Source organism: Pelmatolapia mariae, linkage group LG23 (assembly GCF_036321145.2).
Source record: "Pelmatolapia mariae isolate MD_Pm_ZW linkage group LG23, Pm_UMD_F_2, whole genome shotgun sequence".
NCBI lineage: Eukaryota > Metazoa > Chordata > Actinopteri > Cichliformes > Cichlidae > Pelmatolapia > Pelmatolapia mariae.
In genome coordinates, this window is record NC_086246.1 from 34,273,162 (window position 1) to 34,294,403 (window position 21,242).

General features: G+C 37.7%; 1 protein-coding gene across 3 annotated transcripts in view; it reads left to right on the forward strand.

The window, feature by feature from the left end:
• nlgn1 (neuroligin 1) overlaps positions 1–21,242 on the forward strand; it is a 273,143-nt gene that overhangs the window by 107,482 nt on the left and 144,419 nt on the right. For 2 of the 3 annotated variants that reach the window (XM_063467946.1, XM_063467947.1), the window contains 2 exons: positions 4,149–4,208; positions 13,274–13,426. In XM_063467946.1, the coding sequence (XP_063324016.1) occupies positions 4,149–4,208; positions 13,274–13,426 (213 nt within the window). The remainder of the gene's footprint in view (positions 1–4,148; positions 4,209–13,273; positions 13,427–21,242) is intronic. The other variant, XM_063467948.1, reaches the window with a different exon arrangement.

The window sequence follows — 21,242 nt, forward strand, 5'->3', positions numbered from 1 at the left end:
GGTATTTCGCTAGCTTTAATTTGATAAGTGCTAATTATTAATGACCCACTGACCAAGTTAACTGCACATATCTGTGAATATAATAATTTAAAACATGCTGAGGCCATAAGACACAAGACTTCAAAGTCCTAAACAAAGTCAGACGAACTTCATTGTAAAGGTATTATAGTGAGCTGCTGGGTTGGATAACAGTCTGCACTAATTTACCTAATCAAATGGTAACTGATTGCATATTTCAGATAATTCATAGAGCATTTTTAATCTTTGCCCTAACACCAGTTTTCTCTGCAGAACTAGCGAGTACCAAATTTCAACTTCTATCTTCAAACTTCTTTCAGTGTGTTTACTGAGGTCCTGTTTAAAGCAATTAAGCTCTTTCCCTCTGAATTACACCTCTTTCACATTTACAAATCAGCCTGTTAGTCTACCAATCTGTGCTCTTGTTTGAAAAACAAAGGGGGGTATAGTGCAGATATAAGAGAACAACAATTTGTTAGCATGCAGCAGTAAAGGTGAAGTGATAAGAAGTAGTCACACACTGTAGAAAAAGATAACCTATTTTGAATGCTGTTATCCCATTGAATCACCATCAGTTGTTATCGATCTTATATTGCCAGTAATTGGCAGCTTCAACCAACTGGTAGGTGTCATTAACTCTTTTAACTACGGTTTTGCTGCACTGCTCCAAAAGACACATATGTGGCTAATCACACGTTACACCAGTGTTATACTTTCCATTGCCATATACAAGATGCAAAAGTCTGCTTAGACAAAGGTGATGCAAATTTTGATATCAGAGGGTGAAAGAAAGACTCTGCGTGGATGTATGCATGAATTCCAATTTGCTGCGACTCCACAGACCTGTCAGCACCCACACAGCAGACTAAAAGGGCACCAACTGTGAGCCCTTGTAGTCTAGTAGACTACGCACATAAGGACAAGTACACCTGTGTTGCGTCTACAGTGGGGATAATCCTAGCTGTAGTGAGTTTTATTTACTTTTTTATATATATATAAAAATACCAGGGTGAAAATTTACAGGTACATTTTTCTAGATGTCTACATAGTCTACATTCCTTTCTTTTTATTGGTGTTATAAATGACTTCATGGGTTACAATAGAAGTACAGTATATTTGGTTGGTTATTATCTATGGTAGGGATTAAAACAAAGGTTATCTGAAAAATGTTTGAAGTGTCACGTTCCTAATCACTGATCAGAGCTGATGCCAGCTGAGACTTCACCAGTATCTCTGCTTCAGTTACCCACACACATATAAAAGCACGCATACACTGGTTCAAAATAGCAGGTAAGGACAGGTCGGTGTCAGGACATTCTTGTCACAGCGACGTTCAGTATTGGCACATGATTGTTGAATGATGTCTCTCTCGTTTTCTCTCTCTCCATATGTGTGTGTGTGATATGACATGTCATGCAGCTGTCTTGCTGTGATCCCAACTAACCCTAAGTCAGAAAAGGTGCTCCTATAATAGCAGCACATGTGCAATCCAGAGAGCAGTCACATTGTTTTTGTCTTTTTTTTTTAAATTCTCACAGGTTTTACAGTTGCTCACAGCTCACAGCTTTTTTTTTTAATGTCTTTATTTATTTACTTATTGTCTTTCGATGATACTCATTTCATGTGGATGGTGTTGAGACATATTTAGTATATTCAGTGTACTGTGCCAGTTAAAGTATTTTAACATTCTAAAATGGATAGTTGCTTTGGTTCATGGATACTTAAGACTAGACTAGATCTGGAAGTTAGGCTTCTACATCCTATAAATATAAATAACACAGATAAAACAGCATTTTAAATTTAAATGTCCTCTTCTAGTTTGGATATTTTTCAGTCAAAGACATATAAACACACCACTTTGTTTTGCTAATTTTATATCTATCTATATATAAAAACTAATTATGTACTTGTCTGTCCGAACATGCATTTAAATTGTAGATGCAACAGTTTGAAAAGTAACTGTAGGCTTGCTGTATATTCAGGTATTAGCATGGAGACATATATCACTCAGCGTCGTGTATGCTGAAAGGTTAACACAGATTTCTCACAACCTTTATGTATTGTTTTGTCAGTGATCTCTCTATGCGGCATGCTCTATAAACAGGTGACACATCCCTAGACAGCGGCTGCTTTCTCTTTCTTAGACATTTCCCATTTCCTAAGAAGCGACTTGGTGTCTCGGTGCTTATTCAGCACATTGAAAGCACGAGTCAGCTCTCCCTTATCAAATTGCTTGTCATATTCACAAAAGAGAGCTGGGAGACTGCTGCAGGACACAATGATATGCAGTAAGCCAGCTTCCTTTTTAAAGTCATTGGAAAGAAATCAGTGAGCTTAAAATAAACCACCAAGATATTATGATGGAGGAATTATTACTCTTGGATATGAGTTACTGGCTAGAACCATCTTAACCATTTAAGTCAGTCATCTCCCATTATGGTCTATTTCATAAACATTAACAACAACTCATTTAGTGACATTTCTAGTTTAATATGAGCCATTTATTAGCGTTGACCTTATAAATAGAATAAACTGCTAGATCAGTTTTTAAAAACGGAATTGAAGTATATTTGCATAAAAGTGCCGGCTATTTGCTGCTGTGGTCAATTAAGATAGATTAAAGGACTAAAGTGGTGATTTCCTCATCTACTGATGGCACTTTGAGGCACAACGGGCTCACATGTTGTCGATGCCATTGCATGTGTGCGCAACTGTATGTGGGCGGATGTGTGTGTCTGTGTGTGTGTGTGTGTTTGTGTGTGTGTGGTGGGTTGGGGGAGGACCAGTGATGCTACTGATGCTATTCTATGTGTCATGCACCTTGACAGCTTATGTTATTTTTTGTTAAGACTGCATGTTTCTGATCTTGTTTGGAACATATATGTATATTTTTTCCTCTCTACGTTTGTATTTGTGTGTGTGTTTGTTTGTAGGTGTGTAAATACTTTAAGCTAGCATGCGTTTTTTCTCTGTGTATGTAAACAACACTGATATTAAAATGACAAACTGTTGTTTTTATGGAGAAGCATCTAACCACTTCCCTTGACAGACAATTGCCTGATAAACTTAAACACTACACAAACACTCAGGTTGAACAAAAAAAAATGTTTAGAGTATTTAAAGAATCTACTGCAAAAAAAAAAATAATAATTCAGTACCCTTATTGTATCTGATCAAAGTGTCAGATGCTTTCATACTTTACTTTTTTCTTGTATTAATTAAACAAACATACACATAATTAATCTCAATATTATTATGCCAGAGCAAAGTCATTATTGTGTTATTGCTTTATTGATACTAATAGGCAATTTGCTGTTTTTCCCCCAACTCAGTTTGTTTCCTTTAAATAAAACTGATTATTCTAAATTGTATTATGAAGATTACTATGTGTGCTTATTCATGCTTTATGATTTATAGCATGCCTTGGCAAAAGCATGAAAATAAATGGATAAAGAATAACCCAATAATCACTCAGAAAATATATATTTTTGGGGGGTGGTCTCCTTTCTTTCTCTCACTGCCTTTAAAATTTTGGGATACGTTGATCATCTAAACAGGGATATGTATGGACAGATGTTTGTGTGTGTTGTGACATCAAATCACTTTTAAAATGCATTTGGGGAAGTTGTCACATGATTCTCTAGAGTGCTCTGCTCTTAAAAAAACTCTGCTTTTTTTACAGTCTTTGTTTTTTTTTTTCTCTTCTATTCTGATCAATTCAGTTGTTACCACAATATCTGATGTGTGTAATTTATGCTACTTTATGCAATGTTTTAACGTTTATGATCTTGAGACGTTTATCTTTAGTTCAGTCTTCATTTTCAACAGAAAACTAACATTTTTTGCCTCTTTTTTAAAGTCCCTCTTTTTTTGGTCTTTAACGTCTTAAATGAACTCATGCAGAGTAAATTCCAACATTAAACAAAGTGGACATTGTGGTAATGTTTGCCCAGTCTGCTTGTCAATGTGAAGATTTTTCTAAAAAGAAAAAAAGAAAAGAAAAGAAAAAAGGGGGCTATAAAATCAGTAATGATTGAAAAAACTTTCTTTCTTTTGAGAGCATCTTTTGAAGACTGTTTGTGTTCTTGATCACCCTGTTTTCCTCCATCTTCTCCTTCTTGGTCCTATAGGTCCCCTTACAAAGAAACACAGTGATGATTTAGGTGATAGTGACCGCACGGACGACGAAGGTATTTTTTCCCCCAATGCCAAACTGATTTGCATGACAAGGGAAATCAAACTTACCCTTTCTCCTACAATTTTTATCTTCTTTGATTTTCTTACATTTCTTGTCCTTTTTTTGAAATTGATGGACATTTTCTTTTTGCTCTTTACTCGTAAACTCTCTTTTTGGGCTGGATGTGTTTTGTCCTCTTCAGCTTGATGTCTAAAATTTACATGTCTTCCACCATTCTTTGATATTAAAACTGTAACATATGTAGATTACCTGCTTGGATTTGCTGTTTCCTTTTCTTTACTTTTCTATGTTGCATCCCACCAGCAGATAGAATAACTATTAACCCTTCAGTCAGCTCTTAACACATTTTTGCATGTTTTTTGTTTTGATTTGCCTCGTTTCTAAAATATGATCATGTTCAAAAGTTTAACCGCTGGCTAACTGGCTTTCTTCTACAGTAACAGATCTATTTATGTTTTTGGCATCAAAATAACCTTTGTAAATATGATAAAAATACTAGAAGACATGTTAATGTCTTTCTCAGCCCTAGTTGCTGCAAAGACTTGTGGGGTGCAATGCTGGACCTAACTTACTACCTATTAATATGTAAAACTTACTTCACCTACAGTGGCTACTGGATGCCAATGTCCAAAATTATTTTGTAGGTAAAAATTGTGATTAGCTAACAGGAATGTTGGGCAGTGATACATTTATTCAGCATTTGCAAGGAACCCATTTGACATGGCATTATGTTTAAGGTTTTCACCGATGTCCTCACTGTACATAAACACTTCTATCACTTGGTAATTTCAGTGGAGCAATCATGTTGCTTCTTTGATTGCAGTGAATGTTCACGATTTGTGAGCTGCTCACACCGCAGACTGCAATTAAAATTTAGCAAACATCTCTGTGAGACAAAGCTGCTTCTCAGGGGCAAATACCTCACTGGTGGAATTAAATCTCCTGTGAACCAACTCTGCAAAAGGTAAGACAAGGTGACGTGAATATTGTGGCTTAGCTGATCAGTTTTCAAAGCAGACAAACTTGTAGTTAGAATGTATGTAATATACTGTCATTAATATATTTAATTTCCATTAATATCGACTTTGGTAGGTAATTATTGATCCTGGTATTTAAAGACTGACATGTAGCTACATGTTTTAATTTAAAGCTCTGGAAAAGTGGACCCTGACGTAAGATTTAATTACATACATTTTTTTCTGTAAATAGTATATCTTTACAGGGTTAAACAGATTCCAATCTCCTGCACTTGGGTCACTCATTGTAATATAAAGAACTATATGGGCTAGTTATATACATTATATATAAAATCTGTGTCTGCATAGGGGCAAGATCAAGGATGCTAACCCACAGTTTCCTGCCACAATGTGCTAGTACAGAAAATTATAAAGAGAAGACTCTATAACCATATATAGCAATCAAGACATGTTAGTTAACCCATAAATATATGGCCTGGTTCTGTCAAACTCACCATGTGTTTGAAAATAAGCAACATTGCTTACCTGTTCTGCACTTATTGCCATGAATTTTCTAAACTCAAATGCAATAAATTATTTTGTCCCCATGTACTGCTAATCATTTAAAGCCATTTAATCCTTTAATGCAAGGCGTGTATTGTTTAAAAATAAACAATACACGGTGTTATGATGCTATGGCATTCCACTTGAAACCCATTAATCTCATCAGTAGAAGAAAGAAGAACCTTTGCTCAATTGCCATAAAATAAGAGACCTTTGAAAAGTCATATTACGAATAAAATGTCTTTGATAAAACCCAGAGATAGTGTCGTATCCCCTTGAGACTGCTGCAGTGCAATTTTAATGACAGGCAGAAAGTCTTAATAAAGCACCTCTACTGTATAATGTGACGAAGTAAACAGCAATTACATCCAAGTAAAACTCACAACCATCCAGATCCCTTTGATCTGCATCATCATGCAGTTTTTATGGGAGTTCAAACACACGCACACACACACGTCAGTAAGATTATAGAAAGTCACAAAGCTCACACAGATCTATTCACTGAATTCCATGCTAGCTTCAAGTGTTATCTCGATAAAGGATGTGGGGAAGACAAGTAATCCAGTTTAATTTACAGGGAAATATGTTTAAGAATGCCTGCATGGACACGCAGACCCTCACTCTATTTCAGGGCAACTCCAATCAATCTGAACTCTCCCTCCCCATTTTACTTTTCACGTAGCTCTAGAGGCTTTGACCTTTGACATAGTGTTGCCTTTTATCTGCCAACTCATTGAGGACATCCCTTCACAACCCCTCCCGTCCAGTGTCTTGCATTTTATAATATCTTTATATTCTCTAAAGCTGCTATTTGTAATCCTTTTTGTGCTGGGAATAGAGATGTAAACAGGAAAACCCAGAGACTCAGGATTTGTTAGAAGCTTCTGTTTTAACATCAAATATTGCTGGAATAGTTAAGAGTCAGAATGCGGAAGTGAAGATGTTTCAAACTGTGGCATCTACTTATGGAGGCTCTAATACCTTTTTTAAGTATTATATGTTATTACCTGTGAAAGATTAACTTCCAGGGATACAGTATAGATTAGAGTGTTAGGGGCCCAGAGATGTTACTAATACCATGTAGACAATCTTGGAGTAAAAGAAAAGATCATACAAATATCAACATCCTTGCCTTTCTCCATCCAGCTCATCCTTGCAAATAATGAGGCTGTTTAATATAACATATATGAATTAAAATAAATCTTCTGCTTTCTGAATTGGGCAGCATTTTGAAAGCAGAAACCTTGGGTTTTCACTCTGTGGCTGAGTTGTCCATCCACATCTCCTTGAGACGGGATGGAGTGAAATATGTCTGTGTAGGTTCTCATGGTAGTCTTTAAGGATGACTGGATGTCTTTAAGTTTTTTGAAGACCTCACCCAAGAGGCGTCTTCAGTTCTCCATCCATTCATACTCTTCCACTTACCTTTATCAGGGTCACGAGGGAGGGGGCTGAAGCCTATCCCAGCTACCATAGCAACCGGTCCAGGGTACACCCTGTCCAGGATCTCCCAAATCTGACGCATGGCTAACACAGACAACCATTCGCATTCAGATTTACACCGAATCGCCAATTAACCTAACCCCACTAATTACATGTCTTTGGACTGTGGGAGGAAGCCGGAGTACACAGGGAGAACTTGCAGACTCCACAATGAAAGGTCCAGATGGTGGAATCGAACTCAGGACCTTCTTGCTATGAAGCATCAGCGCTTACCACTGTGCTCCCCTTCTTTAGTTCTGTGGATTTAAATCCATACAACATGGTAATTTTCGGGCTGTCACTATTGATAATGCTTAGATGCTGAGACTAGCTCAGAGCACCTGGCCTTCTTGCAAATCTTGGGTGGGGTGCTGCAAGCATACCCACACAGGCACTGTTGTCTACTAGGTACTTCAGTGCTCACATAGATAATGACAATGTAACCCCAAGAGTAGTTCTGTTACTAGAGTTCAGTGCCGATCATGGATAGTCCATAACGGAAACCATGTTTGACCATGATTGTGTCCAAAGTGCACTTGGCAACAGGAAATGTTGCCAAGTTTGGTTGGGTTCTGGAGGTAGCTGATCAGTGCTGAAAAGAAAAAGGACATGGCTCTGTCAAATCCATACTGGCAAACTTTGGGAGAAGTCTGATGAGGCCAGGGAACAAGACTTTCAGTCGGCTTCAAATCAATTCTGGCAAATCGTCAGGTATATATGGTCGGGTTGGCGTGCTGACTTCAACTGAGAACACAAGAAATAGAAGCAATCTTTGTGTGATGCATATGACTTCCATCACTAGGTGTGAAGTCACTGAGGTAGTTAAACTCTAATAGCCAGGCCGTTGAGATGACTGAGCTTTCCCTAGAGTCCCTTCAGACTCTGGATGTTGTGGAAGTGAATTGGCAAAGTGTAGTGGTGGAGAACGCATTCAAGCACTTCCCTTGTCCTCTGGAGCGTAGTGGTGCTTAAAGAATACAGGGCGCAGTGCGGGGGCTGTCATTGTTGGCAATTCAGTCCACGTAGAGCAGTAGTAATAGTTGTTTTTCATTGCTGGCAAGAAGTTGGACTCATTTCCCTTAGGTATGGGGCTCCACCAGGTCTGGCTCTTGTCATCGATTCTGTTTGTAATTTTAATGGACAATGTTTCTAGATTCAGGCAAGGGGAGGACAGTTTCAGGTATGGTAGCCTCAGGATCTTATCTTGGATTTTTGCTGTTGATGTGGTGCTCTCGGCTTCACTGGTTGATGGCCTCTAGCTTTCACAGCCATGGTTTGCAACCAAGTATTGAGCAGCTAGGATGACAGTTAGTACCTCAAAGTCTGGTTCTCATCAGAAAATGAAGGCATACCCACTTGGGGCAATGATCCACCACCCGAAGTAGAGAAGTTTAGGTATCTTTGGGTTTTGGTCATGAGTGAGGGAAAAAGGTAGTGGGAGACTGTCAGATGGATTGATGTAACACCTGCAATAATGGGGTAAATATAGAGCTTAATTCAAAAGCGTGACCTTACTACTTGAGCTATGTTTTACATTTTTACCCTTACATATGGCCGCAAGCTCTGGGTAGTGACTAAAAAAGTGGTACACAGGTAGAAGTTGTGGAAATGGACATTAATGAAAAGGTTCCCTGGCCTCAACCTTAGAGATATTGACCTTAATCATTGGAAAGGAGCACAGGGTAGAGCTGCCAACTGGATGTCCAACTGGTAGAAGGCCCTGAAGCAGAACCAGGACAGCGTTTATCTTAAATTTAAATGTTAGTTGATTTGGGAGTGATCAATGTTTGTACTGCATATTATAATTTAGCTGAAATATGGTTTTCTAAATATAATAAAATGATTGGTCACTGTTAATACATGGTAGATTTAAATAAATATATCAAAATCTCTTCATCATACATCTCTACATTGATGCCTTCTTAACCATGCTAGTGAAGAAGTTTTTATGAACAGTTTTCACTGAATATATTTTATTAGGCAGCATTTGAATTAGTTTTTAGCACTTGGCCTCATTTTTTTCTTGTTGGCCTTACCAGGATTCCTGTGTCTTTATTCCCTGCAGCAAAAAGCTAAAAGAGAAAAAAAAACCTTTTCTTCTTGTGACTGTTGTTGGTTTGATAAGTCCTCTACACTGGCAAAGGGAGAGGATACCAAAGTTTTTGCAACAGCCTGGGGGCCTCTCTTAGGGTTTGCCCAGAGAAATCTAAAGCACCTGAATCTCTTTGATCATAACCTCATCCTCAAGGAAGCAATGATCTACTCCATGCTGGCATGGCACCTCTCCTCTGACAAACCCTCCCTGACCCATACTCATCCCAGGGAAGATTGAGTGGTCGAATCACTACATGATTGCATCTTATTTTCACTCATCTTAGAGCAAGCTTTCATCTTTCTGCTCACTGTGAAACACACAAACCCACACACATACACACACACAGACACACAGAAAAAGAGAGAGAGGACAGTTGAATGTCCCTGCCTGATTCTAGACACATTCATTGAAAATTAAGTTACAGGAATCATTATTAACTACTGATTGCAATAATCACACATGTATTTGCTAGTTCAATAATCACCTCAAATACAATTTATTCACTGATGGAAAGTGGTGGGTGGTAGAAAGTGTTGAAATATGCTGAATAAATTGATAAGTAAGGGGAATGAATGGAGAGGCTGGGATTTACAAGATTTTTTTGGCTCTGAATGCTGCACTTGGCAGCCAATGTAGGTTGCCAGGAAGCCATACTGAGAGCAAGCTGGATAGCATAAACTTAAAACCTTAATATATAATATGTTGAGTATACACTGGGAGTTGTTTTAGTCAGTAAATCCAGGTAAATTCAGGTAAATCCATCAATGTTCGAGCGTCGCTGCGGCAATTTTATCCTAACCTCACCTCATTACCACTGACCTTCAGCAAAGAACAAAAAAAGCCACACTGGATTTATATCACATCGGCAGAATTTAATTTCTATTTTCAAGTAACACTTGAGAGGACTCATAGAAATACAAGCGACTCTAATAATACACAGCTTCCATTCTAAAGAATTATTATTATCATAACTCTTTCCTCATCATTTTGTTTACAAACCCATGTTAACAATTACAATTAATGTTATTCATGTTTTTTATTATATAAAGCCCATTGGATTTCACTGTAATTCGCGGTTGTTGTAATCATCTACATCATCTTCACTTGTTGTTCATAGCCATGATGTTGGCATCATCTCTACCATCTTCACTGTTGTTGCCATTATCAAAATCCAAGCCATTCTTTTTCCCAGAATTTCAAATATTGCAGTTTTTTTCAGCACATATTTGGCACAGATGCTTTGAACCACAAGCTATGTGGCGGTGTTATTAGACACTAAGAGTGAATGGTCCTGTTTGTAAGTCTGACAAAATCTGCAAAAGGAGGCAGAAGGGGTGGTGTTATCAATCACAATACTGTCAACCAGGAAACTTCACTTTGTGTCCTGTTTCAGAGGTTTATTTAGCATTTAGTTTTTTTCTGTTTGTTTGTTTTTTTCATTCACTATGTTTTAGTTTATACACCAAAACTACCTATTTAGTAAAAAAAAAAAGATAATAGTTTGGGTCAAAATATTTGCAATTTGGATTACATTTAAAAAAAAAATGCTTGTTGAAAAACAGCCCTTTTGTTCCAACTAGTCAAAAATTCACAGGTTGGAAGTTGCACGTTACCTGGCCCCACTGCTGTTTTCCTAACATGATGTTGACTACATCATAACTGCCACCACAGTAACATTAATATTAGCATAATTGTTGTAATATTGTCCTTTAGTAACATCATTGTTTTGATCATAGCTATTGTCTATTATACTTGTCCTCATTGCCATCACTGTAATAGGTAGCTATCATGATTTTTTTTAGCATGGTTGTTATTTGTCACTGAGATCATTTGCACCATAATAGTTTTCAGTATCATTACCATCAACACCATTAGCAATGTAATAATTAATTGCTTTCATAGTTAACTATTGCCATCATCAAAACCATCTTGGGTGACACCAGCAAAAAGTATTTTTATTTCCATGATCGTCACCACTATCAAGTACATTACCATTACTGTCACTATCATGGCTGACATCATCGACATCATTGTTAAACTCATTGCAATCACCATTTAACATTCCCATAGCTGATTCCACTGTATATCCAGTATTAATTGCCATTATCCTCATCACTGTCACTCATCACTGTCATCATCAAGGCTGTCAGTTAATTATCACTACTGCCACTGTCATGCCAACATCACTATCAGCATTACATTACCATTGCATAACCACCATCATAAACAGAATCATATCATCACAATTACCCAGTTCATTCATTCTTATTATATGCTCGGTTTGTCTCCCCTCCTCTCCTTTTGTTAGGTTGCACATATATCTGGACTGTACAGCACCAGCACACATACGCACTTGCCATAATCTCCTGACCTTTTTTGTCAGGAGTTTCTGGAAGTGTTCCAGAGGAGAGTTATGATGTGTCGCTACATTGTGGCCAGTGCCTGCTGCGACAGAGGGAGCTGAATAGCTTTAAAAAAAAAAAAAAAAAAAACTGTAAAAGGACAGAGAATGTGAAGTGATGTAATGGTCTCTGCACTCAGGGAAACAGAAGAAAAGACAAACATAGTACAAAGACGCACATTCAGAGAGAATTTTACCAGAGTCAACCTACCTTCTTTTCTTTAATCCCAATTCCTTTTGTGTGTAAGGTCATTCTGACTGTGAATTTTCTATTGGGAGAGTCATCAATATATATATATATATATATATATAATGTTAAAATGATGCTGATGCATTGCATTTATAGGGGCACCTACAAACTATTTTCATATCAGTCTTTTAGTGTCAAGAAGTTCCATCAAAATGTATGTTTTTCTTGAGTTTTCTAATTTGCCACTCCTCTGGTTTAGAAAAGTATCGAAAAATATTGACAGAATCTCTCTTTTGTTTTCTTGGTTGGTTAACTTTAAATTCCCCATACACTCTCTCAGCTCTCTCTGGACCTGATCCCTCACTGTAAAACATCATTAGGATAAATGATGTGTACTGCTACATGTACTGATGGTAAGAGTTAAGAAACAACATGAAAAGGATCATCACTGAAAAACGAGATGAAAGTGGAACCTTGTTTTGAACATGGGCTGTCGCATGTTGTTAGATCTCACCAACTCTTCACATCCATTTTTCTTACAGCCCAACCCGCATCAACACTACATCAGTGGCTAAAGGTTTACAATACAGTCACCCTTTTCTTTGACTCCATAAAACAAATTCTGGTGCCAACAGCAGGCTCACCATTCTCCTGAACCATACCTTACATTTGCCAGGTCCAAGTACACATACTTCTTTTTTACATTAATAGATTCTCACTGCTCAAAATTATTAAATCTGCTTTAAATAACGCTGATTTATTTTGAAAGACAAGCTTCTTAGTTAGTTTTTACATCTATCAGTCTGTGCTTATATGCATTTATATTCACAAAGTCAAGGTAAGCTTTTCGCTGCAGTTGAAAAAAAAGTAAAAACTACTTTACTGAAGTAAAACAAACAAACAAAACAATGCTTTTTCATAAAGTTGTCAAACCTCATATGCTCTTTTTAATTAAAATTTCTCCCATGTTACTCTCTAAAGTTCCTCAGTATAGTGGGATATTTCAGATTGCCATTCTGGCATTTTGGACAGTCCATTGCCTGAAGGAAGATACAACTCATTGAATTAAACACATCAAATATCGTTTTTCCTTTACATCCATATGGAATTTAGATACATTGATAAACAAATGAAACAGTATATCCCAATAACAACAGTCATATAGTGCTTTCATATTGACAAAATATTTTGATGCCTAAAACTGACAAGGTCTCTATGTTGAAAGCCAGTGTGCCAAAAAGGTTGGCGAAAACCCCCTACAAATGAAAGTTTTGAAAGTGAATCCCTGACCGTCACTTTCAATATGTCATCTAATCAGTCTTTCTGCCTCTTCCACCATCTCCTTTTCACCCCCCCCCCCCTCCTCTAGACATTAGGGAGAGTGGAAGCCCCAAACCAGTGATGGTTTTCATCCATGGGGGCTCCTACATGGAAGGAACTGGGAATATGTTTGATGGCAGTATCCTGGCCAGCTATGGGAACGTGATTGTCATCACTTTCAACTACAGACTTGGCGTCCTAGGTAAGGATCCTGCAATGAGTGACCATTATTGCTGTCGTGTCGTGTCTGTTCTTCCTTTATTTATGCCTTTTGTCATGTTGAGTCCATTACCTTAGCCTTAAAAAGACGAAGACCAGGGATATCTTTATTTCTTTGTTTTCCTTTCTTTCTGCCTTCCTTTCTTTTTTTTGGTCTGTACATTGTTCTGGCTCAAACTGGTATTTCTTGCTAATATCTGGTGTCATTTCTTTGTTGATTGATTGTGATATTTCCAAAGACTGCATTTGAGCTTTCTATGAGATGATTGCTTTTTGTTGTTCCTTGACTTTGACGCTAAAGTAGGCAGGTGAAAGGCATAGTAGTACAAAATGTTTGTGCCATCCCTTTTCTGATCCTTTGCTCATCTACGTATTTGTTTAAAGTGACATGTTGATTGCATCTCTGCATAGTTTGAACCTGGTTATCACTCTGCTGTACATCTCTTGCCTCCTTTCATATATAGTTAGTACAATGGATTTTCAGTCCCTCTTGTTTCTGGATATCTCAGTTTTCTGTCTCCCCTGTCTTATTTTTTTCTCATCAGAGTAATTCCTAATTCCTTTTTCCTTCTTTTAGATGTCACTGCCACATGATAGAAACAAAGGTGTGCACTGTGCTGAATGAGATTATGCTGTCATGGAATGGACCGCTTTCATTTAAATGCTCTTTTGGTTTATGGGGTTTTCACCCGGTGTGATCAACGGATAGCAGAATAAAGATACAGGGCAATATCCGCATTTCACTCAAATATATATTAAAAAAAGTTTTCTTGGCATGTGTGTGAGTGTGCGTGCATGTACAGCTATGTGTTTGTGTGTGTCAGGGTGTATTTAGTGAATTAATATAAATGCTCACATAATATTCTTTGTGAAGAGCTGAAACACAATATCAGTGAAATATTAATGTGATCTGCAGGTGGTCTGTATCATCTCTGTAATCTCTAAATTATTCAGACTCTGATATTTTACATTAGTTATATTTTAATTGGAAATACTAAGACTGGCTGAAAAACCTGTTGCTTTCTTACACACATCCTAATGATACCCAAAGATCAGCAGTGGTACTAAAATTCTTGACAGCTAGAAGTCAGATAATTAATATACATATATGAATATTTTTTAAAAAGATCTAGTGATTAGATAGGCAGCCTTCTTATCCACCCTAAAGTTTAGCTTCATTGCAGACTATTACAGTTTGTAGAGACACCATGTGTATGAAGTGCACATACTCTACATACACTAAAAAACACACAATTTTGGCTTTTTCTGAACTCCACACTCCAAAACCTGCTGTGTTCAAAGCTGAAATCTTGGATTTCCCTGTTATGAGTAAACTGGCGTAGCCAATTCAAACTCTGTTTGCAAATAACATTTTTTAGCTTTAGATTATAGTTATAAAGCATTATGGAAATTACATAAGCAGCTGAAGTGTACAACCACTTCCAAACATCAAACGCTTGTGAAAGGATAAAAAAGGCAAGTAAGGTGAGAGTAATCCAGCCAAAGATCAGTCAGTTCCATTTTAGAACATTTAAAATTGTTTTAAATGTGGTGAAATCCTCAGTCCCTTAAGCATTCCCTCCTTCTCATTCTTTTCTGGTTTTTTTCCCTCCGTTCCCCACTCGCCACTTTTTCGTGTGCAAGCTCTTAACTGCTCCAAGCCTCATAGTGTTGAGGGAAAGTGTATTCCTGCTGGTTAACATGAGGCACTGCTGTTTGCTCTCAGATTAAACTCTGTGTGTTTGTGTTTACCCCCCTGGCAATGGGCAAAAGTGTGCAGCTGTACCTTACCCAACCTTCTAGTGGGCTGTGTGTGTTTGTGTATATCTGTGTGTGAATGACAGTAGATATAGGACTCATAATCAGTGGGCTTGTGGGCTTTCCATTCAGTTATCCAGTATAATTGAGTACAAGTTCTGTGTTGGACTCTAAGTTGTTTTTCTTTCTCACTGTTAAGAGTCAGAGCCCACACGGTTCTGACACTTAAATGGGAGTTCTTCCTCTCCGAGGTCACCAAGTGCTTTTTCAAAGGGGGACGCAGTAATATTGCAGGGCCTTAAGGTTACAACATATAGTACCTTGATATTACTGTTGCTGTAAACTGTGAACTGGATATAGTAATAAACTGAATTGAATGTTAATGTTTCATTGGTCCAGATATTATGATGTATATGTATTATGTAATCAGCAGCCTCTTTAATTAAAGTCAGCCAACCACATGTTCTTAATATGAATAAACCAGTATATTAAGTATGATAACTAAACATGTGTTGGGTTTAACATTTGGTGTGGGGAAAAAAAAGCTCTTTATTAGAGAATGAATACAGGAGTTAATGAAAGATATTACACATCTCAAAAATTAAGAAGGACTAGGAAACAATGTTTGTTTAAACCTTTTATACCTACTAACATTGACCAGGCTCTCAGCATTATAATTATGTTCTCTAGTTAGCCAGTTGGCCAATGTTGGCTAAAGTGTGGGAATGACCTTGCCCAGCCAGCCATTGCAGCACCTGTTTGCTTGGAGATGCTGCTCAGCTGACAGAAATCCCTACCCTCACTCCAGTGATTTTTCTCCTTGGTTTAGTGTGTTTGTGTGTGCAAGTGAGCACTACGAAGGAAACCATTAGCGGCTTTAAATATGTAGAGCTGCTGGCGCGAAGCTGTATTTATGGGTTAAGGGCCTTGGCTGCAATGATTTTGGCCATGGGGCATGCATATAGTATGCTACTGTCAGTGTGTGTTCATGGGTGTGTAGGAGATTGTGTGTTTAATGAATCAGGAGTTTCTCCAGGGTGCAGATTGGGTGTTTATGAAACACATAGTATAGTGCTATCAAAGTGCCATCTCAGTCCCCCTTGGTTTATAATCAGAAATCCTGCTGTGAGGTTAGTTTTTGTTTGAATTGTTTGGAAGTGCTTAAGAAGCTAAATGCTCTATCACAAATATGGTATAATGTTTTTTTTCCCTTTAAAGTGAGATAATATTCTGAAATTTGCTGGATATTATCATATAAAATCTCGCCTTGTCATAAAAACATTTCGATTCCCATCAGTGTCCCCAGTGAATAAAACTTATATAGGGGATTGTTACTGAGCAGTTATGAAACTGTCACACTGAGTTATTTAATATTGTTTAATCCCAGATGTCTATCATACTGGCATTCTGACAAACACAGTCAGTCTGACAATGTTGACTGCATGTGGTAATATGTGAGTTTTAAGCCTCCATGCTTGGCTGTTGGACTGCTGAAAAGTGGACTGTGCCTTTAAGGCCAGGCCCTCACAGTGTGGAGTTTGTTTCAGCCCAGCCAAAACCTTTAATCATGCTGATTGATGAGGTGCATTTCCCTGACTCAAACCTTCTCCAAATACCCCTTCCATTCCAGCCATACATCAGCCATTCAGCCAATTCATCAAGCCTCTGATTGTTTTAAGATATACCTGGCCAGTAAAATATCCATTTCTCTGCATGCTACTGCTCCTCTTACTTTCAGCACTGTGATCAAGCCTATAGAGACCTGGCATGAGAAAAGGACCAACTAGCAGAATATAGATGTTTTAAAAACAGGTTCATATAATAGTTCGATAATTATGCATTTAAAATGAATCCATGAATTGATCCATTTGTCAATTCTTCCATTTATTGTTTTACTATACTAAGGTTCATAATGACTATGCAAGCGCCGTGACAAATTTTAAAGATAAAGCAACCAGAAAATAAAACAAAAAATTAATAATTAAAAAAAAAACATATACAGGACATTTTTATGAGCCTAAACATTAGCGCTATCGTTAATTATTTGATCAGCAGCGTAGTTTAGTCCAAAGAGTCCCAAGATATGTGCTGAGAAACTTTACTGATTGCATGCTTGTTATTTTTTCTGCATGCTGCACACATTAGGAAATCCACAAATATCAGATTTGGCTAGCTAGCTAGCTATTTAAATTAGGACTGTGTGCATTTCACACAGGCATTTCCCCTAATATTTACCTTCCCAAATAATGCTTGCTCTCTCTCTCCCTTTTTTATTCTAATATATCTTCTTTTCTTTTCCCCTTCCACAGTAATTGGACTTTTTCTTTCCTGTTAGTTTTTGTCCTGCTGGCAAAGTGTGGAGGACTATTATTTTCATGCTTATTAATTTCTTTCTCCCTGAAACAAATACTCCAATGATTTAGGTTCATTACTCTTTCTGCGCCTCTGTGCCATCTCTCTCTTTTCACTACCTTCTCCTCTTGCTAGTACCCCTGACACAGCTTTCTCAAAAACTTGAGAGCATCTAATCTTTAAACAAAAGTGTTTGAGTTATCATCCATGTGTAATGATTGCTCCACCTGCAAACATTGGTATTGCTATTAGTTCTCTTTCATTTTGTCTCACTTTTCTCAGGCTTTCTCCTGAGCTAACAATAAACACATTTTCAAAAAGTCCATAGCCATTACCTGTATGTGTATAGATATTTGACAAGGGCTTTTGGGAGGGGCAATTGTGAAGCTTAATCCTCGTATGTAACTAAGGGAGTAAACGTATCAGTAGTAGGAGTTGTGGAAGTCCTTGCAAAGCTATTCAGCACTGTTAAGCCATTTTATGTACAAAAACTTTTTTGCCATAAAAGCTTTACAGTGTTGTAATGCTTGTAGTTTTGTATCCTGGACACTAATTGTCACAAGCTCTCTCTCTCTCTCTCTCTCTCTCTCTCTCTCTCTCTCTGTGTGTGTGTGTGTGTGTGTGTGTGTGTGTGTGTGTGTGTGTGTGTGTGTGTGTGTGTGTGTATGCACATAGGCATATTTAAATGCATCATCAGCAGTCCTTTGCCGTACTGCTTGGATGTTCTTTCTTGTAAATTTGCCAAATGGGGCTCAAACATTTCCTCTGCTATTTTAGGGCAGAGAAGGCTTTGATCAGTGGACAGACTGCATTGAGACATGTTGTACTATTTGCTTCAATATTTCCCAGTTTCACTGTGCTACCCTGTGCCAAAATCCCAGCATTTCTGAGGAGAAAGCTAGGGAGCTGACAAGACAGATGACATGATTGGAAATCATGACTTTCTATCCTTTTGGTGTGAAATCAGCCCAGATGTGCCCTTTGATTAAAGTGCAATCTGCCCTGATCTGTGTGGTCCAGTATTTTGCATGTTAATTTAATTGCTGATACTGATACTACAATATTTGTTTTTCATTTTGTTTAACAGAATACATGTTAAGAATGAGAATTTGTATTGATTCCTAAACTGTTTTGTAATCAGGCTGCCTTGTACTGGCGATTTCTATACTGTACCATTCAAAATGTTTTTTTTCCCTTGGTAAGAACTGTGTGTAAACAGTAAGTACAGAAGAAATCATATAATATCAGCTAACATTTACTGTATCTGTAATACTGTGTGGACATTCATTAGCAGAATCAATTAGGTCAGGTTAGCAAGTTACCTATTAGTTGGAATTGCTAGGACTATGTCAGTCATATGAAAATCATTCTTTATTGTCATTGCACTGGACTTATGTTGAAGTATTCTTGCTGTGAGGTGATCTGTGTATATCAATGCTCAGTTTGCTTGTCACCTACTCATTTGGCTGAGTTTTTCTGTGATTTATTCATGAGTGAGCAGCAATACTAATGGAAGCTATGCTATGCTAATGGTGATCTGGCAACAGCAAGGTTGGCGATGCAAGGTTACAGCAGCTTTCCCGATGCATCACGGATTGGATTAATCTAGCCAAGACTTGGACAACAGTCAGCCATCTGGGCATGTTTAACAACGCCAGGTTGCTCTAGCCACAACCATTGCACCTTGCCACCAACGCACCTCACAATAATATGCATGGTTCATGGCTACTAATAGCTACAGCCTTTATGTGAGCTTTCACCACATAGTGTTTGGAAGCATTCCTGAAATTGATCAAACATGTGTAAACTATTGTTGCTGGTTTCATTCAGGCAATCACAGTGTTCTAAACCCACACCCTGCACCCTTTTTTGAGTACAAATTAATACTTTTACAAATTTCCATATCCTAATCAGCTTTTAAAGTTTTTAAGTTTAAAGTAACTACAATCCCATGTAATATAACTCTTCAAGACACAAAGTGCTCAGATCAGAAGAGCTAAAATGAAACCAGTACTTAATTCTTGCATGTGCATGCTTCCAGTCCCTGATACACGATGAAGTAGCAACGTTCTCACTCTCCTCCAATGCTTTACCGTCCAATCGAATTAATTATACAAATACTAAAAATACTAACACCAAATATACTAACTGGAGTGAATATTTTTAAATGTAGTAGTGTACTAATTCTACTCATCTAAAATATACTAACTGAATTGCAAAGTGTGCTTAATGTATGCAAAAACTGTGAGCTGTAAAATTATTTTGAGCTTTGTTTGCTTTCTACCTCCATCTTACTCATAGAGGTGGCATGAATGCTAATGTCTGCTGATGTCTTAATGCTCATACAGCTAACCTCCCAAGTAACTATTAACAGTAATTAAATGTAGCACACATACACACACAAACACACACACACACACATATACATATCAGCATGAGCTTTCAGACGAAGCAAGCTCTTTTCATTTCCTCCTCATCCTTTTTGTCGCTTCTTTGTTTTCTTTGCACATTTTATGCTTGGATTTCTTTTGTTCTGTGAGATCAATAATCAAACCAAGCAGTTGTGTTTTTAACCCCCCTCAGTGTTTTACAAAATGTCCTGATTCAGCTACATGCTTTAAAACGATTTACTTTCACAGCTGCTTTGATGGTAGCTTGATGTGTTTATATACCTCTCTGTATTTAATAATTATTTATTATTACTCTTTGGCTCTCTTCCACAGTGTGTCTTTTATACTGTCCTCCTCCCATCACCCCCAACCAGTCCCAGCAGATGACTGCCCCTCCCTCACCCTCGTTCTGCCAGAGGTTTTGTCCTTTTTAAAGGGAGTTTTTCCTCCCCACTGTTGCCAAGTACTTGCACATACGAGGTTGTCTAATTGTTGGGGTTTTTACTGTATTATTGAAGGGTCTTTACCTTACAATATAAAGTACCTTGAGGTATTTGATGTGATTTGGCACTATACAGTAGAGTTTGACCAGACGCTGGGCTGATGTCGTCGTCGTTGTTTTTTACTCTAAAATCTATTTGAATAACTGATATGACTCTACAGAGTTGGATTCCTGGGCATACTGGAATTAGTTCTGACCAGATTTGTGGTTGTATTTCACATGCACTCTTGTGTTAATACCACTGTTGGTCTGTCTGAAACAGCTGATTGGTACAGATTGTACTGAAGCTGATTAGCTGGGTAGAGACGCAGGGGGCAGATGGAGAGATGTGTTGAGAAAAACTAGACATTACATCCCTTCATATCAAGCTATTACTAAGCATCTTTTTGCAGTCTACATGCATAGGTAACCCGTGTTTATTTATCAGAGTTTATCTTGGGCTTTTGTATTAATGACTGCTTACACATAGATGCTTGTTCATGTATATACCATCCTGTGCGTTTGCCTTTCACGCTACATGTCCATCTTACCCATAACAAAGTGTGTGGTGTGCAACAGGTCCAGTCACTGCAGAATATAAATGTAGTGGAGTAGATCAGTTCTGTCTCTGAGCAACTACATCTGTATGATTAGCCTTCTTAAAGGGTTAATTTTAGAACTGCCTTACTCTATCCATTTCATTGAACTGATGTATTTACTGGTAAGTCTGATTTTGATATGTTTAGTTTCTCAGTCTGCCAGCCTTTCTGCAGCCCAATAAGAAACTCACATACTATCTGCCGGCACCAAATAAAACC